Source organism: Tasmannia lanceolata, unplaced genomic scaffold (assembly GCF_043159265.1).
Source record: "Tasmannia lanceolata isolate RefF3 unplaced genomic scaffold, GAP_Taslan_0.1 ptg000008l, whole genome shotgun sequence".
In the NCBI taxonomy this organism is placed as follows: domain Eukaryota; kingdom Viridiplantae; phylum Streptophyta; class Magnoliopsida; order Canellales; family Winteraceae; genus Tasmannia; species Tasmannia lanceolata.
In genome coordinates, this window is record NW_027518685.1 from 52,235,743 (window position 1) to 52,252,513 (window position 16,771).

The 16,771-nt window shown below is 40.2% G+C and overlaps 1 protein-coding gene across 9 annotated transcripts in view; it reads right to left on the minus strand.

Annotated features, from left to right (window-relative positions):
- LOC143885357 (DUF3754 family protein, putative (DUF3754)) overlaps positions 1–16,771 on the minus strand; it is a 119,709-nt gene that overhangs the window by 41,676 nt on the left and 61,262 nt on the right. For 7 of the 9 annotated variants that reach the window (XM_077389490.1, XM_077389488.1, XM_077389487.1 and 4 more), the window contains exons 5-6: positions 12,237–12,550; positions 6,771–6,900 (exon numbers count right to left, since the gene is read on the minus strand). The exons of 1 other annotated variant lie outside the window; for it this stretch is intronic. In XM_077389490.1, coding sequence (XP_077245605.1) covers positions 6,771–6,900; positions 12,237–12,550 — 444 coding nt within the window. The remainder of the gene's footprint in view (positions 1–6,770; positions 6,901–12,236; positions 12,551–16,771) is intronic. One more of the 9 variants, XM_077389493.1, reaches the window with a different exon arrangement.

Here is a 16,771-nt window from a genome sequence, read left to right on the forward strand (position 1 = left end):
ACAACTTTTTTGTTTCCATAATTTAGAGGAAATTAATATGATTACGATTAATGTAGAGGTAAATCATCATAAATTGAATGTCCCTCTAAATAAAAATTGAATAGGGTTGGTTCAAGTTATCTTTTTTCATGTGTAGAAAGTAGAAAATTTGGCCCTTTTTGGATTGCAAGAAAACACTTTTATACATAAATTAGGAACTCTTAGAAATATCTTTCAAGTAAACTTTTAGAAATGTTTGGATGGCAAGAAAACATTTCAGGTAAAAAAGGTAGGAACTTGTAGAAATATTTTTCATTCCCAAACTTTTCCAAAAGCATGGCCTTAAGCAAGGTTTTAAAAGCATGGCCTTAAGGAAGTATTTTTCCATTCCAAACATTTTCCAAAATAATCCTGCAATCCAAACAGGGCGTCAAAGAAGTACTTTTCCTTTTCAAACATTTTCCAAAAAATTCCTGCAATCCAAACAAGGCCTCAAAGAAGTATTGTTCCTTTCCAAATTTTTTCCAAAAAACTTCTGCAATCCAGACATGGCCTTGACGAAGTAATTTTCCTTTCCACACTTTTCCAGAAAATTCCTGCAATCAAAGGTAATACGGAAGTATTTTTCCTTTCCAAACTTTTCCAAAAAAATCTCTGCCATTTGACTTATCAAGTATTTTTCCTTTCCAATTTTTTTCATAATATACATGCAATATTTCCCTAAATCTCCCCCAATCCACTTCTTTTGAGCTTACCCTTCCCATCATTTCAAACGAAATTTCTACTAAAATTGTCAGCACAACACAAAATTTTGAGGTCGAAATTTTGTACTTTGTTGACAATTTTGGATGAAATGATAAAAGTGCAAAATTTCGTTGAAATTTTGTACTATGTCGAATCCCAGCGGATTTCGTTTTGGTGCCGAATGAAATTGAAATATTTCTGCTGAAATTTAAAACCATGAATGTACCCGTATTTCGGTATCATAGATGCGAAGTCTCCTGCATTTCCAGCTAATGTCAGAAATAAGCGAAAAAAGATATTCATGTCTGTGAGGACTCTTTGGGTCGTATTTGTTGATTTTTCCAGTAGCTTTTTTTTTAATGGTAGAATTTTCCAGTGGTTAACCATAATAATGTCCTAGAGAACCATGTGGACTTAAAGTCCTGTAGTCTTCCAATTTTCTTTCTTTTTTATTTTATTTGCATATCTTCTTTTGAAACCAAAAACTCAACTTTAACATTAATAAGAAGAATCTATGGATAAATAATAAAAAATGTTAATGACGGGGTTAGGCCTCTAGCTCTATGGTTGAGGCTTTGTTCCTCAACCTTGACGTTGCAGGTTCGATCCCAGCTTACCAACCAAAAATAATAAGAATAATAAATTGTACAAGACATGATTTTTGCTCATTGAAGGATTGATAACTAGAAGCAACCACTATAAGTTCCACAGGAAAACAGTACGGAATAAAGAAAATTATTAGAATCTAGTATCCATGCAAAGAAAAGAACAAATCTATGGAAATTCCACTACTATTTTTTCAATCATGAAGATTGTTAACCGAGAGCTTAGAGAGAGAAATGAATGAGTTAGGGTAATCTCCCCCTGACTCATATCTTTATACTAAAATGAGAGAGAAATGAGAAATGCCCTTAGGAAAGTTACATATTCCAACACTCCCCCTCAAGCTAGAATGTAGACATCATACATTCCTAGCTTGTTACATATATTACTCAATTTTGACTTATTTAAGGACTTTGTAAACATATCAGCTAATTGGTCCCCTGACTGAGTAAACATAGTACAAATCTCTCTTTTCTGGATTCTTTGACGGATAAAATGACAATCCACTTCAATATGTTTGGTGCGCTCATGGAAGACTGGATTGTTGGCAATGTATATTGCAGCTTTGTTGTCACAATAGAGCTGCGAAGGAGAAGATGAAATGAAGCCAATTTCAGAGAGAAGTGAATGTAGCCAAACAAGTTCTGTGCTTGTCTGTGCCATTGCCCTGTATTCAGCCTCTGCACTGGACTTAGCTATAACATCCTGCTTCTTACTCTTCCATGAAACAAGATTGCCACCTACAAATGTACAATACCCAATGGTGGACTGTCTATCTGCTGGGGATCCAGCCCAATCTGCATCAGAGAAGCCTTCAACTTTCATATGGCCATGTCTTTTGAACATCAATCCCTTCCCTGGAGCCCCTTTCAAATACTTGAGAATCTGTATCACCGCAGCCCAGTGAGAAGTACGTGGAGAGCTCATATACTGACTGACAACTCCAACAGCAAATGAAATATCTGGCCGAGTAACCGTGAGATATATAAGTTTACCGACAAGCCTGCGATACCGGCCAGGATCCTCCAACAACTCTCCTTCTGGAACGAGTTTCACATTAGGATCCATGGGTGCAGAAGCTGGTTTAACTCCAAGATTGCCTGTTTCTTTTACCAAGTCCAAGACATACTTTCTCTGTGATAGGAACAAGCCTCTAGAAGAACGAGCAACCTCTACCCCAAGAAATACCTGAGCTGACCCAAATCCTTAGTAGAGAATTACTTTTGCAAGAAGATTTTCAAACACTGTATACCTTATGAATTGCTCCCTGTGATGATTATGTCATCCACATAAACTATCAACAAAATACACCCAGCTGAAGAGTGATAACTGAAGACTAAGTGATCCACTGCGCATTGTTTCATGCCAAAGCGCATGACTGCCTCATTAAATCTCCCAAACCACGCACGCGGAGATTGTTTGAGGCCATAGAGTGACTTTCGTAGGCGACACAGGTAGGAGGAAGTCTTCCCCTGAGCAACAAACCCTGGTGGTTGCTCCATATACACCTCCTCAGTCAGGTCGCCATGGAGGAAGGCATTCTTCACATCCAGCTGATGAAGGGGCCAGCTATGATTAACAGCAAGAGACAGGAGCACACGTACAGAGGGAATTTTCGCAACTGGATTGAAGGTCTCAGTGTAGTCAACACCAAAAGTCTGAGTGTATCCTTTCGCGACTAACCGTGCTTTTAAGCGCTCGATAGTACCATCAGGGAGGTATTTGATGGAGAAAACCCACCGACAACCAACAGGACGGGCACCAGGGGGTAGGGAAACCAGATCCCATGTATCATTACTATGAATAACGCCCATTTCGAGGTGCATAGCATCACACCAGCCAGGATCTTCAAGAGCCTCAGCCACTGACTGTGGTAAAGACATAGAAGACAAGGAGGAAACAAAGCTCTGGAAGGTACTGGTGAGCTTATCATAAGAAACAAAATGCGAAATAGGATGTGCAGTGGAACGGGATCTCGTACAAGATGCAATAGGAGAATCAGAAACAACAGAAGAAGGCAGAAGAAGATACCTGAGAGCCGGAGAGAGGGATCATCGGCTCAGAAGATGATTGTGCGAGAGGAGGTAGAAGAGACTTATCTGTAACTTGGCGCCGCTGATACTGCTGTGTAATTTTAGGTGGAGCTGGCTTCTCCAATGTTGCAGAAGAAGTTGAATCTGCAGAAGCTGGCTGCACGGAAACAGGAGATGACGGAAGAGAAGCAGGTAGATCCGGTAAGGGAAGCGAGACCCCAAACTCGAGAGAAGGGGTGAAAGATGCCGCGCCATGTTGGAAGAATGCCTCAGACTCAAATAACGTAACATCGGCTGAGACAAACCAGCGACGCAAACGAGGGCTATAGCAACGATAGCCTTTCTGCATACGGGAATACCCCAGAAGACAGAACGCTCAGACCGGGGATCGAGTTTGTAACGGCCAGGTCCAAGGTGATGAACAAAACAAACGCATCCAAATACACGAGGTGTCAAAGGAAACTGTTCCTTATCAGGAGATAAAATTTCAAAAGAAGAAGCACCCTATAAGACAGAGGAAGGAAGACGATTTGCTAAGAAACACGCCGTGAGAAGGGCATCACTCCAGTATTCCTTAGGAGCACTCATCTCAAAAAGAAGAGTACGACCTACTTCAAGCAAATAACGAAGTTTCCTCTCAGCAACACCATTCTGTTGAGAGGTGTACGCACATGAAGACTGATGTAGAATCCCATGTTGGGAGAGATAGGATTGAAAGCCATTAGTATCAGAAAAGTATTCTCTGGCATTTTCAGTACGAAGACATTTAATATTGCAATTATATTGATTCTTAATTTCAGAATGAAATGTGCAAAAAGCAAAGAACACATCAGATCTACTCTTCAGTAAATATAACCAGGTCATGCGTGAGAAATCATCAATAAACACAATAAAATACCGAAAGCCAGTACTAGACGCAACCCTAGAGGGTCCCCATACATCAGAATGGACTAATTCAAATGGACTAGACACTCGACTAATGACCCGGGACGGAAACGACACACGGGGATGTTTCCCGAGTTCACAGGACTCGCACTGAAAACTAGAAAAAGGTCCGGGAACCAGAGAAGTCTGCTGCAGCCGCTGAAGTGAAGGATGCCCCAAGCAACAATGCCACTGAAAGGTATCCACAGAGCTATGTAAGACAGTAGGCGGCCGGCAGTCAAGACGATAGAGTCCATCTACCTCACGACCAGTTCCAATCGTCTTCCCAGTCGAGAGATCCTGAAACAAGCAGTAGGATGGGAAAAATGAGACAGAACAGTGAAGAGATTTAGTAATTTGGCTAACTGAAAGTAAACTAAATGGTAATTTTGGTACACATAAAACAGAAGATAAGGTAAGAGCAGGATGAAGGGAGATATGACCAACACCAGTGATAGGTGTAGTGGACCCATCAGCAAGGGTGATAGACTGAGAGGGAGACGAGAAAGAGCGAAAAGAATGAAGCTGAGAAGAGTTACCGATCAGGTGGTTGGATGCACCAGAGTCAATGATCCATGACCCTGAGCTAAATAGAAGGGTAATGGGTGAACTACCTGGCTGATCAAAACCTGCAGAAGGAGGACGAGAACTGAACCTCAGATGCTGGAACTCCTCATAATCGGCACGAGATAATGTATAGGCGGAATCCGCTGGTGCAGGAACAGAAGCAGAGGGAGCGGTATCTGAAGCAGAACTATGTGAACCGAGCATACCCGACGAAGCTCGGGATGCAGGGTATAGCAATGGTCAATATAATGTCCCTCGCGCTGACAGTGAGTGCAAAAAGAACGGCGACGGCCAGCACCAGAATGACCACCACCACGACCAGAGGAGGCCCCACCACGAGGCAGAGGAGTACTGCCATCATAAGTCGCGAGAGCAGAACCATCAATAGGAACAGATATCACTGGATCACCAGGAGAGCACTGCTGAATGCGGGAGTAAACCTCGGTAAGGGAAGGAATATCGCCAGAACCGATAATCTGCTGACAAAGATGCATGTACTCTGGACCCAAACTCTCAAGGTACTCCACAACACGGATCTGATCCCTCTGACGGGCAGCCTCTGTGAGATCCGTGGTAAGCGGCATGTAAACATCAAGCTGCTGACATAGGCCAACGAAGTGGCTGTAATGGGTGGCAAGAGGGAGATCACCACGGCGGAAACGCACCCACTCAGAATAGGTAGAGCAGATCCGACTAATGTATGCCACGCCAGAGTAAAGAAGAGTAACCTGATCTCAGACCCGTTTCGTAGTAGGCAAAAGCATCAATAGCCCAGAGACGTGAGGGGCCATACTCTGCCACAGAAGGGTACAAACAAGAGCATCCTCCTGTTTCCATCGATCAAAGGTGGGATCCGTCGTAGGAGGAGGATCACGACGAATAACGTGGGCTTTCCCACGGGCAATAAGATACTTCTCGACGGCTGCTTTCCAAGTAACGCAGTTTGCCCCATCCAACTTAATAGTAGTGATCTGTGGGAATGATCCATCCACAGAGAGAGATGATGACGAAGAAGACGCCAAAGAGAGTGTCGGACGAACACTAGGAGCCACTCCTGTGGAAGGATTGTCAAGCACCTCCTCCATAACAACAAGCAAGAAAGAAACAGACAAGCCAAACCAAGACGAATAACAGTAGATAACTGAATAGGTGGGCAAACTAGGACACGCCAAGAAAGCTAGACGCGGCTCCAAGAATGATGGTCATCGACGAAGCTTGACAAGAGACATAGTAAGAGGGAGAAAAGAGTTTTAGGTTTACCGAGGGATGAAAGGAAGAGGAGGAAAAATGATGTGGGTTGAAAAACTTGGGGTGGGGGGATTACCTGCAAACCTAGGAATTGGGGGCTGGAAAAAAAAAATTCAGGGGTGGGGCGGATTGCAGCCCTGGAAACTAATTTCTGGGAAAGTGAATTTGTGGGGCGGGGTCAGAAAATATTTTCCAGGAATTTTTGGGGGGGGGGGGTGCACTTTTCTGAGCTGGGCGGAAAATATTTTCTGGGAAATTTTTGGGTGGGTGCAAATCCTCGTTCCTGGAAAAAAATTTCCGGCCGGGAGGTGTGGGTGGCTGCTGCAAGGGGGCGAGCAGTCGGCTCAGAGTACCGTTTTGCCTCAGATGAAAGTTTGGACGGAGTTGGCGTTAGGGTTTCGCGACGGGAGGGAAGGGGGGGTTCGGCTATGTGAGGGTGGCGGAGAAGGTGGAGGCTGATAAAGAACCCTAGGGATCAGAAAACCCTAAGGCTCTGATACCATGTTAACCGAGAGTTTAAAGAGAGAAATGAATGAGTTAGGGTAATCTCCCCCTGACTCATATCTTTATACTAAAACATAAAGGAATGTACAAAGTCCTAAATGCCCTCAGGCAAGTTACATATTCCAACAATGATAAAGAGAGGAGAGGGTTTTATATTTGGGGGAATACCTGGAGAACTGATTGGGAGAAAAGAATAGCTATAGCAGTTTTAAACATTTTCCAAGGATTATTTCGACAAGGTTCCCTTGCAGCAGGTTCCCATATATCATTTAGTGATATCCTCCGTAAGCAGTTTGGCCTGAAACAAACAGTCCTTCCCTTGATGAGTTATTCATCAATACCCTTCCAATCTACAATCAATCCTACTTTCAAAAAAGAATCATTATGTAACATCAAATTAAAACTTACAACCAATAACTCATAATTCAAATGAAGTATTTTGTATTTTCATGACATAATACTGATAATATACGAAAAATCAGTTGAGCAGAACTTGGGTTCATTTGGCTGTTTCCTTGCAATTTCTTGTCAAAGTCAATAACATGGTTCCATTCTAAACGTGCAACATATTCAACAAAAATTTCAAATACAGAAAATCATAAAGAAACATCAAATTAAAACCATAAATGCCCCACGACAGAAAAATTATGGTCTAAAATCATCAAGGTCGTAAATCATGAATGGTTTATTCATTGACAAAGGAGACCATTTAGACCAAATACACCTCTCAATAAGAAATCCATGATAACCATGCAGGACATGGCTTCAATAGTTTTACTGTTCAGCAATCAAAACTATTTTTCTCAAACCATTGATTATGTAGATAATTAAACATCTTGAGTTCAGAATACTCCCATATGAGTCCCAAATTAGAATGTCAGCTTTCCAGCTCATCAAGAAGTAAAGCATGGTGACTCTCCCGGTTTGACATTCCTCAAATAAACCTTCTATTTCCAGACCATAGAATCCAGCTACCACCACTGGCTATATTTTCATAGATGTTGCAAACCATGTAACAAGGGATACTTAAATGAACAGAATTGCCATTTCAAGAAAATTTGTTCAACATGCACGAGGACATAGAAAGAAGAAAGGACAATTTTAGCATATTTTAAGCTTTGGCATATTATAAATAGTTACGGGGTGTATTTCCCCCATGAGGATAATAATGCAAACCTCTTCTCTTCCTCTATCCGTCATCTCTCTCTCTCTCTCTCTCTCTCTCTCTCTCTCTCTCTCTCGCCCATCTCTCTATCTATTTCTCTCTTCTCTCTGTCTCTCTCTTCCTTCTAGAATATACAATGTAAAGACTCACTTGGTATAAGAGCACGACTGATTTTTCTTAGGGATCCTCATTGATATTTTTCTCCTTTCTTTTGTTTCTCGAACCAACCAAAATGGGGGAGATAACAAGGAGTCACTTGTGCTGATCTGTTCCTTTTTAATTGACACTGGTGATTGAAGCCTCGTTGCTAACCTATTAAATGAGGATCATCTAAATATTCGTGGTGGTGATGTTTATATTTGATGTGGTGATCTCAAGCTTTGATCGTGGTATCGTGTGATCCAGATCATGATTTCAAGAGAAGCAAACACATTTTTTATGATTAAAACTTGATCATTGCGGTATAATATTTTTCATGGCCGTGGCTGCGGAAAATAATAGATTTGGTCGCACTTTGGTTAGGTTTGGACCTAGTATGGTTAGATGTGGCCATTATTTCAGATATGGATGTGGTTTAGTGAGATCTAGTCATGGTTTCAGATCCAGGCGTGGTGTGGTTATATCTTAATGTGCTTGCAGCATGGTCTTTCCTTTGGTGGATCGTAATTTTCAGAGTTCCTGATTTGGTGTGCATGTCGCTGCATGTGGAGAACCATTGTGGTGCTATGTGCAGTGTTATAGGACCTGCTAATGTTGTGTGTGTTTTTGTGTGCAAGTGTGTGGATTGGGCTGTTATTTCGTGATCATCAGGTGTTTGACAAAATTCGTCTAAGACAGTTCCACATGTGGACTATTGTGTATGTTTGATATTCGTGATGGTGAAGGGCCTCCACAGCCGAGTGAAAAAAGGTGTTGTCTTGTCCTTCTAAGTTGAAATAGTTCATGATCTCTACACTCTTCTTTGCTAGGGAAACTAAGGTAAATACAAATGATTTGGTCATTCAAATGATGACCATTAAACTTAATGGAAGCAACTATGTTCAGTGGGCCCAATCTGTGGAAGTTTTCTAACTGGAAAAGTTAAGTTGAAGTACTTAGCAGTTGATAAACCTGACTCGGACGATAAGATCTGTGAAATGTGGATATAAGAGAATACACAAATCATGGATTTGGTATATTACAACATGGAGTAGTGATTAGTGGATCCCTGATTTTTTTTTATACTGTCAAGCATATTTGGGATCATAGTAGAATGTTATTCTCTGGATCTAATGATGACTCCGATATAAGAAATCTCTACCAAGTATTTTCGTCTGCAATATGGAGACAGTAATGTAACCAGTTACCATCAATTTAACCGGGACCATAAGTACCGGCATGTTAGGGTATGACAGTATCACTTGACTTGTAGTCATTCTAGAACCTTCGATGTTGGTAGAACAGGTATCGCTGCTACTGTTGTTCGACATTTCTCTTAACTCAACCAACAATAATCAAATAATATTTTGAAATGACAAACATAATAGATCGTCCTGGCACACACCAAGAGACCAAGAAAAGACAACTGTATTGCTTACACACGAAAAAACCAAGAAAAAACTTTTACCTTGTGTAGATTTACACAAAGGATGCCAAGCTTGGATTTCACACACGTCGAGAACCCAAAAACGCCCAATGAGAAAATCTTCCCCTATAGGGTTGATATCTGGAGCTAAAACTCCAGGTCTTCCACTCATGGTAATGGTATCCATAGTTAAAATTTCAGCAGAAAAGGATGATGATCGATGGGGTAAATAAAAATCGTAGAATATGCCATAACCTAAAAAATGCCCAATGAAAAAAGTGTCCCTCCTCCCCCTTAAGATACGAATACAGGGCTAAAACTCCTTGATTTTTTTTATACGTGGTAAGGGAGCCTCCTGGTCAAAAACTCATCAACAACAAACAAACTCTTAGTATGGAAAACAGAAAAACCTAAATATACCCCAAAAGGAAACACCAAACTTCATAAACATATACTGGTTTGAATCAGCTGACAAGACCTAGGGGCCTCAAAATATCTCCTTCAATCAACTGGTTCATGTGACAATCGTGGGGACATACGAGTTCAGATCAAGCGCGGAATCATCGGCAACGACCCTTGCATGCAACAAGGGATGAAATGATGGGAGTAACTGACAAGGCTACAATCAATAGCTTAGAATTCCAATTTCCCAAGAAAGACAAAGGAGATACAAGAGAAAATTTCTCTCCCAAATTTCAAATTATTAAGAGGTGTCTAAAATGAGAGATAGGGCTTTTATATACTAGCCCATTACAATATGAAATGACTTAATTACCCCTAGTATGTAAATGACCACTAAAGAGTAAAGACACATGAAAATAAGAAAATACAAAAACGACACCACATGACTAATACTAGTGAAACCAAAATAAAACCTACACTAGGGACACATAGAGGCTAACGTAAAATGCCCAGGGGATGCTCCTGCATCAGTTTCCTTTCACCCAACACGATAATGAAAGCCTATCATCAATGATTCAACTGAACTCACTTTGACTTGCCAAAAGAACCCATCTAATGGAAGGAAATGATTGCAAAAAAAAATCATTGTTCATACAAATCATGTAATGGTGAATACTTGGGCAGTGCGAAGATGTTAGGGACGCAAATTGCTACATCATGATTTCAATTCATGAGACCCTTAAATATACTAAAAATAGAAAACTAACAAAAAGGCTACAAAAAATATGTCAAACTTTATACAACCAGATAAAAATTAGTCGTGTAAGGCCAGTTAGAGTTTAACATAATATTTCAACACTCTAAACTAGCATTTCTATATCCAAATTTTAAATAAAAATTGAACCCAATGTAAGATGAGAAAATTAACTTCGACATACATGAATCTGAAAAGAGAAAGAAATCTGAATTTCCCTAACCTTAAGTAAGTTTCTAATATAGTAGTGTCACTATCAAGCACAAATGATGCTTCTGTCTTGGGGGAATAAAGCCAATCCACAAGAGTAATTTTCTTAAAAGCCTCCCACGAGGTCCAATGGATGCTAGAGGGCCTTCATAACGGGGGCCTGCCCTTTTTGCAGAAAACCAAATAGGAAGATCACTATCTGATGATTGATCAACGGCAAGTTGATCAATGAGTTCCCTTTCAGCCAAAGATGGCTCCTTAAGCCATAACAACAGACAAACTCTTAGTATGGAAAATAGAAAAACCTATATATACCCCAAAAGGAAACACCGAACTTCATAAACATATACTTGTTTGAATCACCTGACAAGACCTAGGGGCCTCAAAATATCTCATTCAATCAACTGGTTCATGTGAAAATCGGTGAATAGCACCGCAGAAGCACGAATTAGATGGGTCTATATTTTTTTTTTTTGAAGTTTGGAGAAGATAGGGTTCTTGGTCTTACTTCGAGCGTGGGGACACGAGATCGGATCAAGTGCGGAATCATCGGCAACGACCCTTGAATGTAACATCGGATGAAATGATGGCAGTAATTGAAAAGGGAAGTGATATTTACGCCCCTTTTGATTACTAGGGACACCCATCGCCAAGGTCTCAATGACTAAAGGAGGGATAATGTACTTGTCGTCAGAAGACTCCAGTGGGTCTGATTGCCACGTACACTGGCGCCGGGTGTCCCTGGTGATCAAAAGCGGCGTAAATATCATTTCCCATTGAAAAGGCTACAATCAATAGCTTAGAATTCCAATTTCCCAAGAAAGACAAAGGAGATACATGAGAAAATTTCTCTCCCAAATTTCAAATCATTAAGAGGTATCTAAAATGAGAGATCTTGGGGCTTTATATACTAGCCCATTACAATATGAAATGACTTAACTACCCCTAGTAAGTAAATGACGACTAAAGACACATGAAAATAAGAAAATACAAACACGACAGCACATGACTAATACTAGTGAAACCAAAATAAAACCTACACTAGGGACACATAGAGGCAGACGTAAATCGCCAAGGGGATGCTCCTGCATCAGTTTCCTTTCACCCAACACGATAATGAAAGCCTATCATCAATGATTCAACTGAACTCACTTTGACTTGCCAACAGAACCCATCTAATGGAAGGAAATGATTGCAAATCAAAATCATTGTTCATACAAATCATGTAATGGTGAATACTTGGACAGTGCAAGATGTTAGGGACACAAATTGCTATATAGTGATTTCATTTCATGAGACCCTTAAATATACTATAAATAGAAAACTAACAAAAAGGCTACAAAAATATGTCAAACTTTACACAAGCAGATAAATATTAGTCGTGTAAGGCCTGTTTGAGTTTAACATAATATTTCAACACTCTAAACTAGCATTTCTATATCCAAATTTTAAATAAAAATTGAACCCAATGTAAGATGAGAAAATTAACTTCGACATACATGAATCTGAAAAGAGAAAAAGAAATTTGAATTTCATAACCTTAAGTAAGGTTCTGATATTGTAGTGTCACTATCAAGCGCAAATGGTGCTTCTGTCTTGGAGGGAATAAAGCCAATCCACACGAGCAATTTTCTTAAAAGCCTCCCACGAGGTCCAATGGATGCAAGAAGGTCTTCATAACGGGGGACTGCCCTTTTTGCAGCAAACCAAATAGGAAGATCATTATCAGATGATTGATCAACGGAAAGTTGATCATTGAGTTCCCTTTCAGCCAAAGATAGCTCCTTAAGCCATAGCTTAACACGTTCTATCCAATTTTTCATTTCTTGGGTCTGACTAGCATTTTCTAGTGTCTGTTGGAAAGTAATAGAAAATTAAAAAAATTTAAAACCAGTCGTATAAAACCCCAAACTACTGATAGATGGTCAAATATCCCGTTAGTATTATACATTCGAGCAAAAATATATGAAATGTGATACGTAATAAATATTCCATCTAAAATCTGAAAATATATAGCATTTTTTTGTATACGAATCTCGTGACTAAACTTGATACCAAAAAATAAATTATCCCTAGAGTCAGGTCATGCTATAATCATACAACATTAAGGCATGGATTACAAGAAAATTGAGAGTCCAGCAACCTCCATTATAGTATTGCTTAATAAATGGAGTAATACACTTTTAATGCATTTAAGTAGCAAAGCTTGCTTTCTTCAAACATCAGATGCAAGAATCTCAAAACGTTTTATAGCCATTAATAGAGAACCCTATTGAAGAGAGCTCAAAGAAAGCCGAATGTAAACTCCCTCAGAAACAATGGCGAGGGATATTAGTAGTAAGAAAGAATCATTCAAAAAAAAAAAAAAAAAAATTAATAGTAAGAAAGACTCCAGCAGTTGAAAGCTCTAACAATAAAGGGAGGGAAAGTCAATGATATAACATATGCTCGGAAAAGGGTAACTCCAAACTTAAATGGGTGAAGAGGCAATGGAGAAGATGGTAAATGCAAAAACAGCTTTAGGGACATTGGAAGAACACTTAACAATATCTATCTCCTTTCTCTTTGTCAAACGACCAATTACTCCAAAAGCTTAAGCTGTTGGAGAGGGTGTTATTTAATCTTTTATACTTTAACACTCCCCCTCACGTGTGGTCCCTCTTTTCAGGGTTGCCTACACGTGCCACATGGCCCCATCTTTTGGTTGGCAATAACATGCGGATTTTTTATAACGAGGAGTTTTGAACTCAGGACCTTTGCTCTGATACCATGTGAAACAACCAACTACAAAAGCTTAAGCTGATGGAGATGACGTTATTAAATCTTTTATACTTTAACACTCTTTATGTTATCCAAGGCAATTGTATGCTATGTAAATAAATCCAAAGAGACTGACGTAGTCTAAGAAGAAAGTTATCTCTTCTTAGTGTCCCTGAGTCTTCAAGGACAACCCATAGCAACTTCATACCCAGACACCCTTCATCTGATTTCTTTTTTTTTTTTAAATGACGAATTTTATTGATATTAAAATAGCAGCTGGGACCAGGAGTCCCATCCTATTACATGATACGATAAGTAACCAAGCCGAGCAAACCTCAAATCCGAGATAACACACCAAAGTAAACAATTACAGTTATATGTCCTTTCCTTCCCTACTTCTTACCGGTGATAACTTATCAAATATAGTTCAAAATGCAACCCTCTGCATCTAGAAGCCTTGCCTTAAACCTTAACCCATACCCTTTTAAAAGAGACAATCTTAAGAACAGCTCAATAGAGTAATCACCATACTCCTAGAGATGAAGTAGCAGATGAAGTAGCAGATGAATAGTATCCGGATTAAATCTAGTTTAGGTGAAAGACATAATCTCTCAAGCCAAAACCTTTGAATCTGTAGTTCCGCTGGAAATAGGTCGAATGCATTCTCTTAGCTATGTAACCATGACACTCATCCCTCTAAAGTCAAAAACTACTCTTCCCCTCAATTTTCCAAAATTTACACATCTAACAAAACTACCCGGTAGCTTAGAAAAATCTCTCCTCGGACAGCTTTGCCAAGGTCTAGGAGCAAATTCTCTTGAGCCAAATGAGAGTTCTAACATCCTAAATTCACACCAGGTGATTGTGAAAGTTCTAAGATGGAAAGGGAGCTCATTGCTTAAACCCCCTTCATCTGATTTCCAAAAACAAGAAATCAAAACAAATTAACAGATTTCATATCCTTAATCTACTCAACTCAAATCAACAAAGCCTTTGTCCCAAACTAGTTGGCGTCGGCTAAATGAATCCTTTAGAATTCATATCCTTAATATAAATATAATAACAACCTCGCAACTATATAAATCAATTCAGCCGCCAATTGAAATACAATGACCTGGTGTTTAAAAATGCGGAACGAGGACAAGAAAAAATCCTTGTCGACTCGACGCGGAAGCAGCCAAGAACGCGGTTGACATGGCTAAGTACTTTGTTGATGCAGTTGTCACTCGGGAGAGTCAAAAGAGATTTTATTGACTCTGTAGGGCAAAATGTGGAATGCAGATGGATGCAACGCGGAACGCGGCCAAGGTAAAAGGGGGTTGACTAGCGGGAGTCGATGCGGACGCAGGGGAGTTTTAAAACGATGCAATGACGGATTAGATTCGGAGCGGCTCGGGAGGAATTCAAACCTTTGGTTAGATTCAGAGCCGGTTTGGGGGTTGAAATACGTTTTTGGGTTGATTTTTGGGAGAAAGGCCACTTTGCACTGTTTATCCAGGTATATTTCGCATTGAGGTTAATCAGGAGGCAAGAATCTCTGATTACCTTATTAGGGGGGCTGACAGCAGGAATTTCTTTTGGGATATACATCTACGACGCAATCTGAAGGATGGGGAAATCGGTTCTTTCTCTGATCTCCCTCACTATTACCCAAGGTTTTAAATCTCGGTTTCGGTTTCGGTTTCGGTTTCGGTACGAAATTTCGGACGAAATCTTGTAAAAATTTCACCAGAAATTTCCGAAACGTTTCACCGAAATTTCACTGAAATTTCCGAAACGTTTCGGCGAAGTTTGGTACTTTTCCCACTCACAGTGAATTTCGTTTCGGTTTCCACCGAAACCGAAATTTAAAACCATGCTATTACCCGCCACCTATCTCTCTCCTCATGTGGAGGACCGATGGATCTGGAGTCTGGACTCCTGATTCGGAAGGGGGTTTCTCCGTTCGGTTATTTTTTAAGAAAATGAATGAAGTTAATAGCTCCACATCACGCATATTTTGAGTGGGGCATCCACTGTCTCTTACCAATGCATCAACACTTGTGATCAACTAAAGAAAAGATACTTCACGCTTGCAGGTTGGTGTGTGTTATGTAGTAATCATGAGGAGACTCTGGATCATGTGCTCCTCGCTTGTCCTTTCACATTCAATGTTTGGATGGCTATATTTAATTTTTTTGGTATGACTTGGGTGTTATCGAACAATTATTCCCAGCTCCTTATCAATTGGAGCAGGGCCTTTAACGGATGCATTGGCAAGTCGATGTGGAATGCCATTCCATTCGCGGTCATCTGATACTTTGGTTGGAAAGAAACAACCGGATATTCAACGGCACGTCTAAATCCTGGCATCGTATTTCTCTTGACATCAAGGTTGTCATCATTTCTTGGTCCAGGAACTGTGGAGATGTCCCTTACACCACAATTGCAATTCTTTGGAACAGTCCTGCGGTGATGTCTGAGACAAAATCATCAGTTAAAGTCACACCACGGTGGAATGCACCCCCTGATGGCTTGTTTAAATTTAATTTTGATGGTAGCTCGTGGGGGGAATCCCGGATTGGCCGAGATCCGGGATCGGCGGTGTGGTTCGCAACACACTTGGGAACCTTATCATGTGGTTCGCAACACACTTGGGAACCTTATCATGTCTTTTTCTGGGCCGGTGGGTGCCTGCGACGCAAACGAGGCAAAGGCAAAGGCTCTACTGTTTGGCTTGTGGTGGTACTCAATTAATACCCATTGATTGTGGAAGGGGATTCAACGAATGTGATTGCTTTGGCTTTGAGTCGATGTGCTGGCCCTTGGAGATTAGCTGGGATAGTGGATGAGATCAGGGTTTTGATTCAGCTATCATCCTACCCTCACACATATGTAGAGATTGGCAAATTTTGTTGTTGATCGTGTGCAAAGGACAAGGTGATACGGATGGACACTTTTATTATTTTCAATGACTTTGAATTCGGGACAATTTAGCCATTATCATGTGTCTGTAACTTTTTGATGTGGATACTACTATTGTAAATCCTGGTAAAGGAGAAGAAGGACATCTTCTCCTTTACCTACTTGTATTTGGTGAATTCTGAAATAAAATATGATGTGATATTCACCACGAAAGAATGGTGAATATCCCAAGAATTTAACTTATTATTTTCAGTAATTATCAAACTTCTTGATTGTATATGAGAAAAGACCACAGGCACCTAATAATAATGTCGAATTTGTAAACCAAAGGATACACCAGAAAATAATCAAGGAAAAACTATAAAACATAGAGGACACTACAACAACATTGGGTGTACATAAGTCACACT